This window comes from Lepisma saccharinum, chromosome 20 (assembly GCF_977018435.1).
Source record: "Lepisma saccharinum chromosome 20, izLepSacc3.1, whole genome shotgun sequence".
NCBI lineage: Eukaryota > Metazoa > Arthropoda > Insecta > Zygentoma > Lepismatidae > Lepisma > Lepisma saccharinum.
Window position 1 is genome coordinate 16217138 of NC_139248.1, and position 14784 is coordinate 16231921.

The 14784-nt window shown below is 38.3% G+C and overlaps 1 protein-coding gene across 5 annotated transcripts in view; it reads right to left on the minus strand.

Moving 5' to 3' along the window:
• Nucleotides 1-6966: 6966 nt before the first annotated feature.
• LOC146003744 (uncharacterized) overlaps nucleotides 6967-14784 on the minus strand; it is a 137390-nt gene continuing 129572 nt past the window's right edge. For all 5 annotated transcript variants that reach the window (XM_083142144.1, XM_083142143.1, XM_083142142.1 and 2 more), the window contains one exon: nucleotides 6967-9896. In XM_083142144.1, the coding sequence (XP_082998270.1) occupies nucleotides 9394-9896 (503 nt within the window). In that variant the 3' untranslated portion in view covers nucleotides 6967-9393. The remainder of the gene's footprint in view (nucleotides 9897-14784) is intronic.

Here is a 14784-nt window from a genome sequence, read left to right on the forward strand (position 1 = left end):
CAGTTCTTAGTCATGGAATCCTCTATTTCGATGCCGCTGAAAAAAGGATTTCAACCGTACACTAATTTCAAGGGGGTTCTTCAGAAAGAGAGCGATCAGCATTTACCTGAAGAACAAAAACAAGTAACTAGTCTTATACGCCAGTCGATATTATTTGATCACGTCTACTATTTGAATGCTTCGAAAACAAAAGTTATCTCAATCGGACTTTCCTCTCATCTGGATTTCCAACCTGTGGTCAGGCTACACAGAAGCGGGGCGGCCGGTGTTGAACTACAGTTGCAGGAGTGGCACGCTCTTCAGGAATTGTTTCCAGTAATCGACAATTACAGTTGAGCAGCCTCGTGTTTCCTACCCACTAAGTGAGCAACATGAATTGCTGATAACCACACTGTACAATCGCCGTCAGATCATTATAAGGAAGAAACCAGCTTACGGTTCCCTGGAGATAGTGTTCATCGCAGAAAGTTCGTGGCGGAACTTTATGAACATATTTGTGTGCATCGAGCATGCGAAAGTTATGTGTGAAACAGTGTCGCCGTATCTGAAATCATATTTTGGAAACTGTGTGGAATCTTGCATTCTCGACCTTCGCGAACAATGTTTCGGTTGCACAGATATTTCCCCTGTCCATGCATGTAATAAGGAGAAGTTTGTGCTTTCCCATCTACATGGATGTACAAAACCTGAGCCTTTGTCTATACAAAACATCGACGGAAAAGGACTTTCCAGAGAAGTGTTTGTTTTTTGCGAGAACATGCTTGTGGAAAAAATAGTGAAACATTTTAATTCAGTGGTTGCAGCAGAAAATGGATATGATAGTGACACAATTCCTTATGTGGGTGAGTGAACAAACTTGAAGAATAAAAACTTGTTAAATAACATGCTGATAAACTGGTGACACAATATAAACATTTTACATATGTATGTGTCTGTGTGTGTGTGCGGCTCTTTTGAATTTTGTAAATATTGGTAATAAACAGGGATAAAATATATGTCTTGGCTTTTTTTCACTTATCACCCCTTTAAAAATCCTCATGGTTTATATTTTTACTGGTAACAACGTTAATAACAACATTAATAATTAACTATATAATGAAAAAGTGTGTATTGTGGACTTGTCGAAGATAAAGCATGAGAGCTTTTCTTCACACTGGTAAAACTCGGTGTTAATAACAACATTAATAATTAACTATATAATGAAAAAGTGTGTATTGTGGATTTGTCGAAGATAAAGCATGAGAGCTTTTCTTCACACTGGTAAGAATCTGTGTTAATAACAACATTAATAATTAACTATACAATAAAAAAAATGTGTATTGTGGACTTGTCGGAGATAAAGCATTAGTGCTTTTCTGCACAGCGCTGGACACGCAAAGGCAAGTATCTTTATTTTCATTCTATTTCTAACAATGATTCGCTATTTTTTCTTGTCACTATAAAAAACTAATTCAATTTTTCTTTTATCACATCTGTCGCCATTTTGCTTGTTTTTGTTTAATTCCTCTTTATGCATTGAGGTTAATCGAAACATAACTTTAGACTTTTACATGGAATTGAAACAGAATCTTGCCTCCTTTGATTGAATCGAACCTGTGACTCCTTTTTGATCACAAAACAATAGTGACGGCCATCTTGCTTATTTTACCTTTATTTATGCATTTAAGCTAATCGGTACTGGGGCCCCACACAGCAAAACAACAGATTCTAATTTATCTTTATACATTAGCGGTAAAGTCTTTGCGTTGTAATCAAAAGGCATTTTGTTTTGATTTTTAATATATGTTCCTGCCTAAATACTAATGGGGACTCAACACACTTCTTTTTTTTTAAAAAAAACATAATTATCAGCCAATTTGATATTGTGAATCGAACCCGGGACCTTTTCATTACAGCATAAACATCCTATTTCCAATTAGTTCATTTTCTCTTTGTGCACAAAAAGCTAATCGGAACTTTTAAACAAATACAATTGAATATCCAATTTTCACCAACATTGGGAATCGAACCCTCAACCACTTGGTTGAAACATCTCGCGGAATAAAAAACACCCCCCGCGCCCGCGCCGCGCCGCGCCGCCCCGCGCCCCGGTCGCCGCCGCCGCCGCCGCTAAACACAAAACGCGGCCGCCATATTGATTTTATTCAAATACTATTTATGAACAGATGGACTAATCGGGACCTATAATGGCGGGACAAAACAATTGGCCTCATTTAACTACCTAGAGAATCGAACCCGCGACCTCTTCATTACCAGGCGACAACATTAACCACTACCCCAAGGCCGCCATATTGATTTTATTCAATCACTATTTATGCACAGATGGACTAATCGGAACCTATAATGGCGGGATTAAACAATTGGCCTAATTTAACTACCTAGAGAATCGAACCCGCGACCTCTTCATTGCCAGGTGACAACATTAACCACTAACCCAACTCGATTTTCGAACTCAACCATTTTGTTGGCTTTATTTACACACAGGCTAATCGAAATCATTCAATATTGACATCGTCGACTTGTAATCAAGGGGTCCCAGGTTCGATACTCGGTGGAGGCACATAGTGGTCCGAATCACCACTTTTCAACTGTAGGTCCACTCCTGATTAGTCTTGCCGTGCATAAAGTGGACTTAAAAAAAACTAACTCAATCTATCAATCAATCAATATTGACTCTGCCAGGAATCGAACCCTCGACGCCTCTTGTTTTACAGAGCAATAACCTTAGCCGCTAAGCTTTCGGGGTACAACACCTTCGGCGCCATCTTTAAATCATTTCTTCATGTGTTTGCATCATACGCAATGGTTGCGCGCGCATTTCCTCCAAAGACACACACACACACACACACACACACAAACATACGCACGTGTTAGGTTAGCATACATCAAGAAACAACGTGACAAATCCATTGACCCCCCTCCCCCACCGCTTCCGATGTCTTCAACGTGATCAGACACGTTCTGCTGACTCAACAATAAAATCGCTCGTACACCGCTACGACCGGATGTAACATAACACCAGTGGCATCGAATTTTTGCTGACGCGTAGGAATGAAGTGCTGCCTCTCTACTAGGCGCAACCACGAATTTTTGTCTGGGTTGAAGATAAACGTACCAATAATAATAATTGTAATAATAATAATGCTAATAATAATAATGTTAATAGCATTATTTTTATTATTGATTTGCTCACAAACATCCATGCCCAAGCCGGGGTTCGACCCCGGGACCAATATTATTATTAGTAGTAGTAGTAGCAGTAGTAGTAGTAGTATCAGAGACGTTGTTACCCTCGTAAATTATGCAAAAAGGGGGTATAAGTTGGTGCTAAAGCATTTGTGTTGGAACAAACGATTTGAATTATTTTTTCAACACCTTAGAATGCAAATATACGTGTAAAGGTTATCATAAGATTTAATGACTTAGGTTAGAGCCAATATTCGAATGTACTTAGAATCACAAGGCAATATTTTAGTATACTGACTGGTAACATATCGTTACGAGCTAAGGTTCCTGTCCGAGGGCTGGACCCTGGAGAGACAATTGGGGGCGTTAAAACTTTGGTCGTACCGGATTTCACCCTCTGTATTAGGGGATAGGACCCGTTGACCAACGAGCGACGTGTCAGAGGTAGAGCAGTTAAATTAACTAACTAACTCCCTAGCCTTCTTAAACCCGAAGGTTCATGGCTCCAGCAACACAGGCCTTCCATCTTTCCCTATCTTGAACAAGATCTATATACTCTTTTCCATCCCTACCGATTTCCCTTAGGTCCATCTCAACGTTGTCCCTCCGTCTTCGTCTTGGCCTTCCTACAGGTCTCATACCATCAGGTTTCCCAAGAAGAATCCTGTAAACTCCTCTTTCCTCTCCCATTCGTGCCACATGGCCTGCCCACCTAAGTCTTCTTGATTTAATTATTCTAATGATATCTGGACATGAATACAAATTATGTAGTTCTAAATTATGTAACCTTCTCCACTCACCTGTCTCCTCATCCCTTTTAGGTCCAAATATTTTCCTAAGGATCTTATTTTCAAATACTCTCAATTTATGTTCCTCTTTCAATGTAAGGGACCAAGTTTCACATCCATATAATACTACAGGCAAAATTACTGTTCTGTATATTTTAACTTTTAGTTTCTTAGATATTAAACGAGAAGACAAAAGTTTATGAAGAGAGAAGTAACATGCATTTCCTGAATTAAGCCTACTTTTTATTTCCTCTTTAATATAATTTTCATTTGTTAATATTACTCCTAAGTATTTGAATTTGGAAACTGGTTCAAACGAGTTGTTATCAATAATTAGATTTTGATTATTACCTAACACTTCGTTTCGGCCTGTAAGCATATATTTAGTTTTCTCTTTGTTAACTTCCAAACCTATCTCTTTAGCAGTTTTGAAAAATATTTTAGCATTATTCTTAATTGTATTCACATCATCCCCCGGTAAGTCTACATCATCTGCATATGCTAACAACTGAGTCACTCCATTTAATTTTAGTCATTCTTTAGTTTCTTTTACCTTCCCAACAGCATATTCTAAGGCAAAATTAAAGAGCAATGGAGAAAATGCATCTCCTTGTTTTAACCCATCATGAATTGTAAATTTGTCAGACATATTAATACCCACACGAATTTTACTTTCTGTTTCACTGGTGCATATTTTTATCATACTAACAAGCTTCTTAGGTATTCCAAACTCGACCAATATATTATATAATTTATCTCTTTTGACCGAATCATATGCATTTTTGAAATCAATGAATAGCTGATGGACATTTTGATTATATTCCCACTTTTTTTCAAGTGTCTGTCTGATGTGAAAAATTTGATCTGTAGTTGATCTGTTACGTTTAAATCCACATTGATAATCACCTATAATTTCATTAGTATATGGGGTTAGTCTTGTTAAAAGAATGTTAGATAATATTTTATATGTTGTTGAGAGTAGAGAAATTCCACGGTAATTATTGCAGTTCATTTTATCACCTTTTTTAAACACAGGAACAATTATGGATTCTTTCTACTGTTCAGGGATTTCTTCTTTATTCCATATTAAACAAATTAATTTATGAATTTGACATATTAATGAATTTCCACCATATTTAATTAACTCAGCTGGTATTAAATCAATGCCAGGTGCTTTGTTATTCTTTAGCCTTTTAATAGCATCTTTAACTTCAGTCAAGTTAGGTTCTGGAACTAAAGGTTCTGCTGTGTGGACTTCATTTACTTCTTTCTGATTTATCTCCTACATGGACATTTAAAAGGTCATTAAAGTAGTTCTTCCATCTATTTAGAATATCGCTTGGGCCAGCTAGAAAATCACCGTCTTTATCTTTTATCAAGTTTACTTTCGGTTGCAGTTAAATTAAAGAAACACTAATTGAATAGTTAAGTGACTGAGTTTATTGTTTGGCAAGCACTCCAATATATTATTAAGAGGGAGAAGTTAGGGGAGAAGGATTAGCACCATAAAGGGGCAGATACTTATCTCCGGATCGCCTGGACGCTGGTCCCGCTGCTGGCCTGGCCGGCTTTCGTTTAGGCACCCTATTATATTGGTTCCTGCATTTTTTGTTGAAATACATATATGAAGTGAAAGCTAATAGTTTGTGCTTCTCATACCTACAATTTTATTCTTTTACTGTGTCTTGTTTTTGATGCAGAAGCAAAATAGTACCAACTGGTCCAATTTCGGCAACTCTCCCGTACATCTTGTGGAGACCATAGCGATTAGACTTCTAGATAGAAAACACTTGGCGCCATTGTTTCCCTTCCAATTGACCAATGAAGATACCAATTTTGAACTTTATATCCGTAGAGTGCTGTGTCAAATAGTTAACTATCGATTGGAGAAATCGATAAGCAATGAGATCATATACTATCCATTAGTAAATTCGTGCTTTATTTATACATTAATCCTAACTTGTGCTCTCTTAGCCAAGTCATGGTCCCATTTCTCGTGGGTACTAACTTATTCGCTGTGTTAGGTCTTAAGTCCAAGCGCACGAAAGCTGTTAAATTTTGAACTTACTCATTTAGGTCAAATTCCTCTGCGCGAATTGAATGGGGTGGTAAGAAACAGCCCCCTCCCCACCCATTCCCAACAGGGAAAAGAAAATTATGTAGTGTTGTAGATATAGTACAGTGGCAAACTGAATACTACTGGAATGTGAAACCTTTGTGTAAAAATGAATATTTTGCACATGTAAATTATAATTACACAAAATTATATTTAAAAAATATACAATATGGATTTTCATAAGTGTACCTTAAATAATAAGGTTTTTTGCTACAGTTATTGAAATTGCAAACTAGAAATCGCTTTCATTTCACACATTTCTGAATCGCCACTTCTCCCTTTTGCTCATTTCGACCACTGAACACAATAGAACACATAGTTTCTTTGTGCACAATTACGATACTTTTCCTGTATTTATGTATAAATAATGCCGGAATCGACTCGTACATCTCAGCCACTGACGTACGCAGGGCGCAGCTGATGGGGCTACAACCCCTCCCGAAATTTTGAGGAAACCAAAATTTTCAAGAGAAAGCAGAAATCAACTCGGGAAAATGAAAGTGATAAATGCAAATCCACCTTGGAATGGCCCTCGTTATCATTTTTGTCTTTGAACAACTTTTAAAATGAAGGTTAGAAATAGTGATTACAAAATATGTTATAGCCTACTGCATAACGCCCACCCTCAGGAACGCAGCTATGCAATATTCACATTTACGATTCCAGCCCCCTCCGAAAAATAATCCCGCTTACGCCAGTGATATCTGCTACACTTTTGTTACAATTTAGTACACATTTTGTACATGTTATGTAGAAGAAAGTGCACCGAAAGTGTGCAAAAGGTGTATTTTTTACAGTGCGTGTTGAGTCCAATAAAGGCAAACTATTTGTATTGATAATATTTTATTATCTTCCAGATTGCTCTTCACAAAAACTGAAAGAAATGTACAAAAATCGTTATTTCTTTTTTTAAAAAATCACACATATGTGTTAGTAACAAATACAACCTTAACTGAGCAACAATTTACAGTTTTAGAAACTCGCAATCAGACAATTCACTCCTATCAAACTCTGGACTGATAAAGGGAAGATATTACACTTGTACTATATACATTTTTTGATCATCAACAACTCTATTACATAGTAGAAAAACATTTTTATTTCAATTTACGAAATTATGTTACTTTCATCTGTAAGAAACAACTCGAGGGTTTATACCGTTATGAAATTTTATTCAAGAAATTCACTACATTAGGTGGGAAGTTTCTGAGTTTTATAGTGAGTTTGTCAGTATAGTCGTGAGGTAGTTTCACGTGTCCATTTATGGTATTACATTATATTTTCTCGGACTTTTATATGGGATATACATAGATCAATCTCAAAATATTAGCTATCTAGAAGCACTTTTTCAAAGATTAAGTAGTTGTGCATAATAGATTAATTCAAAGAAAGTCTCAAGAGAAATAAATATCGCTGTAATTTTAGACAGAGGCGAAATAATATGGAAGAAAATACAAATATATAAGCGATGGTAAACGAGGATTGCACCATGAAACACATCTTAGATGAAAGCTACATCTTATAAATGTCATCATACACTGAAAATTGCAGTAAAACATTGCTGTCTCAAACTCAAATATTGTTTGCTTAATATAAACGTGCTTGCATTGTTGGGATCATGAATTTGTTCTTTAAAGTGGACTTAAAACAATTCATTCCATACCATACCATTCAATAATTTGTTCTTGCATAAAATATTGCACAGAATTCTACCTTTTAAAATATGTATAAAATATTTACGTACATAAGAGAAATATTATCTTGCAAGGCATTCGTAAATGAATAAAATATTTAAGTATTGTGAGGTTTTCAATTACCAGCATACTACAATACCGTATTTGATATATTCAGATTCAATCAATTTCTGTGAATATTTTGAGTGGGATACACAAGCATTGCCCAGCAAATTGTCCATTACCATTTACATTAACCTTTCTCTTGCACCATAAGTGTTTGTAAGGAATGAACATTTACGTAAGCTGGTAGCTTGTTTGGAGTTTTGTTTTAATGCTTGAAGCTCTCATTGCATAAAACAAAAATAATAAACTTGGTCATGGACAATTTGTTTGGTAATACTTATGCATCCCACTCTACAAAGTGCAGAGTAAAAGAGAAGATGACCTTCTTTTAGTTTCGAGCGGTAACTTGTTTAATATTTTATGTGAGGATTAAGACTGCATCTTAATGTTTTTCTTTCATGTACCGTTGCAGGTCAACCCAGGCACTGTACAGTGTTCAAACTACAGTAGCTATCAGAAATAGAAACGAAATGTACAAATTACGCTGATGCCTTTTCCGAGAGGAATACACCCACTAACAGAAGAGTCAAGTAAAGGAGGGGCATGGGTTTAAAAGGTATGGACAAGTGATAGGTGCAATGTGTTTCTGCTGAAACCAATTTGGGAATATTCAACTTGCCTTTATTGTTCTAGTACAGAGATAGGAGAAAGTTAAGTTAATTTGATAGAAATTTCTGTGTAGGTGGTCTAAGAGATAATCTTATTTACAGCACGAGCCAATAATGGCATATAAGGTTGAGTTAGTGTGACATCACTACTCAGCAAATCTTTGTGACCTCTTATTTGACTTGTAAGTTACTAAGATTTTGTGTACTCAAAGTTTTCCTTATGTTTTCTTCACATAGTTATGTGTTCCCTATTTTTACTGTATCATGTAAAAATCCTGAAAAACAGTAGTTATTACTCAGTACTTGTAGTTTAGTAACATTGAAACCGGACAGAAATAACCATCAGATTCTGGATTCCAATTTGGCATTTAATTGCATGAAAGTGCATAACCAAAGTTAAAGCTAGTATTCAAACAAAAACTTCATTATATCATCATATTGTAACTGTAAACTATGACTTGTAAACAAAACAATCTACAAGAAGTTATCTACATGTTTATTCCCTTTGGGATCCAAATAATTTCATATCGGTATCAGGCCGGATTGAGTTGTAATGTATATGAAAATGGACATTTCTGTTACAAAACTCACACAGTTTCCACATTTGATACATACTAACCCCAGACTATAGACTCGTTCATTTCCTGAGCAACTGTCATGTTATCATGTTAAAGCATCTTACGAGTGCCAAGCACAAGTACACATTAGTCCATCCATCATCAAAGTACAAACGGCATATATACAGACGCTACAACAATACAGTTCTTAGGTATTGAGTACCACAGTTGTAGCTTGAGCATAATAGAGATACTTCCATGTGCGGCAACAGTGATAAACTGAAAGGTAACAGGTGCAAGGAAGAAGTAGTCGAGTTGTCCCAGAACTGAGCACTGGTATTATCTATTGTTGCAGGAGAAATCACTGTACAAACTGGCAACACTGGGCAGGCTAATGATGTTCGAACCTAACTCAGTCGAAGTTGATGAAAACGCACTGGTTGGGTTCACGAGCACAGCGTACTGACATTGTTCGTTCACGGCTCTTGCAGATTCTATGAGTCTCTCGATCTCGAGTCGCTCTTGTTGCGAAAGTAGGTGCTGTTTCAGCCCCTGGACAACAGGGTGCTCGGAAGAATACTGCTCCTCTTCAACGAGGAACCGTATGGCTTCGTCCATGCAGTTATTGTAACCTGCCAATATGAGGTTACGATCGTGGATGTCGAGTTCATTCTCCCACTGTTTCCCCACACTGCTGTCTTCAGCCTCATCGTGCTCTTCATCCTCTTGGTTTTCGAAGTCTTCTGCATCATCATCTTCGTCGAACGAGAGGTCGCTTTCATCGCCAGACATGGTCCCCGATGAACATCTTCCAAGGATGGTAGTTAGGCGTTCGGCCACACCTGAAACGGAGAATACAACAGTTATTACTTCATATACTACACTGTAATTTTGACATTCCTTGAGCTAAGAAGCAAAATTAAAATATAAGGTGTCTGGAAAGTCATTCAACGGAGACTTTAAACATACGTAGCTTTTGTACACTCCTATTCACACAAAGTGCCACATTTTATAAGATTGAACAGTTCAAGAATGTGCCACTTTATCTGAACAGGACTACAAAAAGCGATAAAGACAAGAACGTTCAGTTTGGAAGAAAATTGCTTAAGCGTACAAGAGTTTTTGTATGGAGTAATATGAAACATGGATAAAAGATAGCTATGGAGTTTCATGCCATACTTTTCGATGCGTACCGATTGTCTCTGTGGGTATTTATGGAACTGATAAAAGAAGGATGCATTTTTACACATATTATGTATTACAGACGATGTATGGGGTTAATTATGACATATTAATAAAAACCTATGATTTTTTTCGAAATTACGAGGTGTACTGGTAACATTGGTCGTGTCAGAGGGCAGCACCAGTTCTGCCAGATATTTCGTTATGTTATTTAATCTATGCCCAGATGAAAGAAAAGATTTGAAATTTATCGTACAAGAAGATGTTACCACTACACCATCGGGAGTCACCGACTGGAAAAAGACTTAGGAGGAACCGTGGGGGTGGGCAAGTCACCAATTTTGCGACCTGCAACCACGATATCTTTTGTAAATTTAGAGCTTTTTAGAATAAAATTGTACAGCTTGTAGATATCTTGGGAGGAATGGTCAGCGAAATCCGGTGACGCGTTTCGAGATGGCCGACAAAAATTCACTTGGTGCGGTTTGATGAGCGAGAGGGAGATTTTCAAACTCACCTCATGCGGTAACTCCGATTTCCACCGCCAGATGGGGCAACGACAGGAAAGAGTGATTGCAGGAGGTCACTTGGGCCCCATTATTTCGCTCGAACGTGACCCAGGGGCGGACCGCAGCCGGGAGTTCTGCAAGCGTTCGTGAAGCATTACTTCGTGGTAAGCGCCATTTCTCACAGCGAGGCACCTATCCCTCTCCTGACTGATGGCTCGTGCTGTTTGCGTAAAAAGCTCGGAAATGAGACACGAAACTGTAATTACTCAGGAAATGGGTATTAACCGACATAATAACTAAAAATAATGAGCTGTTTGTCTAATACCCCCCCCCCACCCCCGAACCGCTCGCTGGTACTGAGAAGTGACGTCATTAGACGGGAAGTTTTCATTCTGGGTTAATTTTACGCCGCTTTTCTGACACTCTGGACTAATCGCGACGATGGGTAAAATTTGATTGATTGATTTTGATATCATCACATATGCGTAACTTGGCGAGAGCATAGGAGCAGCTTTCCCCTACCCAATTAAGGTTTATGAAAATTTGTAAAACAGTTGTTAACTAACAGGAATCTGAGCAACAAAGTCACGAGTATTTTTTTATGATTTTGCAAATGTAACAGTTATTTATCAAAATAGTCCTGGATGATATTTTTATGGGTTTGAAAACTTTTTCTAGTTGCATGCGACGACATTGCTCGCAGTCACAGCCCGCCGTGTCCATAGTTCAACAGCCATCACTGTAGTGACCGCATGTACGGTGTAGGACTACCCAATACGAAGAAAAAGTTGCTTCACAAAATTGATAAGAATCTTTTTGGTGGATTTAAATTTTTTTATTATTATTTATAGAATTTCAAAGAGAGCGGTCCTTTGGAAAACACAAGAAAAATACAGTTCTCACGATGATAAAAAAATTGAAGGCATATTGAAAAAGAATGGTTATCATAGCAGAACGCAGAATTGAATAAGCTAAATTTTGATGTAACTCGTTTTTATGTAGGTCTACTGGTTAATTTTTTATTGAAGTTCGAAGTCGAGTATCGACAAATGTTAACCCTATCGTAAACGAGACTTTGCCATTTTTTGACTGATCGCAACGATGAAGGTGAGTAATGATATGATGAAATTGATTCAGGAACACCTAAGAATAGCCAAGCTCAGGCCGGGATTCAAACCCGGCGTCGTAGCCGCTGTGCTAACCAATCCGGCACGGACATCAGCATTTAGTCATATTCTTCATAAAATGAGACATATTGATGGGTTATCAGTCGGTGCTCCAAAACATTGAAGAAAATCACCCAGCACAATTGGAACGACTGTTGTTGTGTTTATTCCCTGCACCAAAACAAGTGGCAATGCTCGAGCGAGGAGCCTGGCAGCTGCTTCCAGCAACCAAATCCTTGACCTGCTTCGTGGCAGCTGTGCCGGAGACGATCTTCCATGCATTCAAGACCTGGAGTCGAAATACATCTGCTCCGGTCGCCTTGAGGCCCTTCAGGCCGAATGTAAACACAACCTTGCACTAGCTCTCATTCAAGAACATTGCCACGGATAAAATAATGCCTAACCTCGAGTGCTGAAATCTAGGATTCATAATCTGTAAATTATGTTCACAATACTTGTGGGGTGCACAAGTATTGCTCGTCAAATTGCCCATGACTAACTACATTTTCCTCTTGCATTCTTCCGGCCTCTTGTTCGTGTCCCGGTGTGGGTATGGATGTTCTTTGCAAGCGTCCCTTCATCAATTGCATCATATCATCACTCATCCTCATCTTCGCGATTAGCCAAAAGTGGCAAAAATGTGAAGTAAATATTCAGGAATAAAATGTTTACGAATGCTTCTGCAGAAGCTTGTTTAGTGTTTTGTTTCAACGTGATAACTTCATTAGGTAAAATAAAGAGCATGAACTTGCTGATGGACAATTTGATTGGCAATAATTATGCATCATACTGTACAGGTAGAAAATGGACTAATCAACACTTAGTATGTTATAATGTGTTCGAATGATGTTCAAATGTTCTGGGATCCGAATCCCGGCCTCCACATGGGTGATCATCAATTTTATCACTCATTGTTATAGTTGCCAAAAAGTAGCAGAAATGATACCTAAATAACAACAATCAAATCATTTCAAGAGCTATATTATCAAATAAAACTAGCACTAATAGCCGCGGTGGTTCAGTAGGTAGGGTGTCCGACTGTCACGCAGGAGATCCGAGTATGATTGCAGGGTTGTGTGATTTCAGGTGGGGATTTTACCAGCAATGCACTTGCATGGAGCCTCAAATAAATGGGTACCTGAGGGAAACACTGGAGGGTAAAATCGGCCGCAGTGCTGTACTGATCACATCACCTTCACACATGTCCGAGTTGTGCATGAGTGGGGCCTTACTTCCAGAACCTTCACCTCCCCTATATGCCTTCAATACATGTTGCAACGCTACGACACCAGGGGTTACGGGTTCGAATCCAGACATGGACATGGGCGTTCTTTCATGAATTTCATCATTCTCATCGTCGCTATTAGCCAGAAGTGGCACAAATAAGGGCGTGCATTTGGATTGATTGATTGATTTCGTGTTTTAAGTTCACTTTATGCACAGTAAGGCTAATCGGGACTTGACATACAGTTTTAAAGTGGGACCCGAACCACTATATGCCTCCACATGGTATCGAACCCGAGACCCTTTGATTATAAGGCGACGACGCTACCACTGTGCCATCTGGGAGGCCCGTGTACATTTGGAGACACGAGTTTCCTTAATATAAAATCAAAACCCCGTTAGTCTAGCATTACTAGTTTCAGAAATATTTGGATCTCTTATTGATAGTAATTCTACCGGATACACTGTACACCAGCAACAACTACGAATACACGTTATTTTCTCATTGTGTCATAGACTTACGCATCACCCTGTACAGGAAGGAGGGGTGGGGGAACGCCCTGATTTGCATTTCCGTCTCTTCTCCCTCAAAAGTTCAATTACCCACCAGGATGTTCACGAAAAACAAGAAAAAAGTTACTTTTTAAAAGCTAAGTGACCAGCACCTCGGCAACTTGTAATGATAATGTTACAAGCCTTGAGCGACAAAAGTTAACACCAGTCCAACCAGAACATGGTCCGTTATCATTTCTTTCTGTCTTCTTTCTTTTGTAAAAGAATCTAGTTTCTGGAAGTAACCGTCTGGGGAGGGGAGGGGGTAGAAGAATAAGAAAAACCGTGTGGGACACTGAGTGATGTCCGAATAGATGCGCGGCGCTGCTTTCCAAAGTCGAAACACATCACTCGGCAACACTGAGTGATATACCGGGGCGTACAGGATTTATTCCGCAAGATGGCGGTTTCTGTACTTTTCCCCGCATGTGCCAAATTACGCATGCAAGCCCTTAACTTGTCCCCGGTTGAATGCACTCTTAATAACAGGTCGCGTAGGTTCCTTCTCAGCTCTGTCCAAATGAACAATTTGGTCGCGTTCGATATACCAGTATTTCAGGTTCTAATTGCAGCTTGGTATCGTCAATCACCGGTTCAGTTTGCTCTGCTACTGTGCTTCGGCTCTGAGCAGACTGGTTCACTTTTTGAAAGTCGTTCATTGACGTGATCCGTTCAAAAAGATCAGTTCGTTTGATTCGATCCCAAGCAAAGAAGGTACTGACGAAAAAAATGTAAAAATATACCAAACAAATGTAGCTGATAAGTGCTTATAATTGTAGAACACGTTTTGTTGGACATTTATGATTTGAAAATGATAATATTTAAAGTAAATCAAATAGTAAATTGCATATATGGAAACGGATACAGAATGTCAACATTTGAGCATGAAGACTAAATTGTGCTTCCCCTATTTTCACCTACACCACATTTTACCAAACTTTATTATTTCTTGCCTTCACTTCACAAAGAAAACTTTCTTCGGCCATATTTTTGCAATGTCTTGAACCAAAAACTCGCCTGCAAGAACGAGCGAGTTCATAATTGTTAAAATTGTGAGAAATACGTCATACTTTTGTCATCAATATCGCCATTGCCAG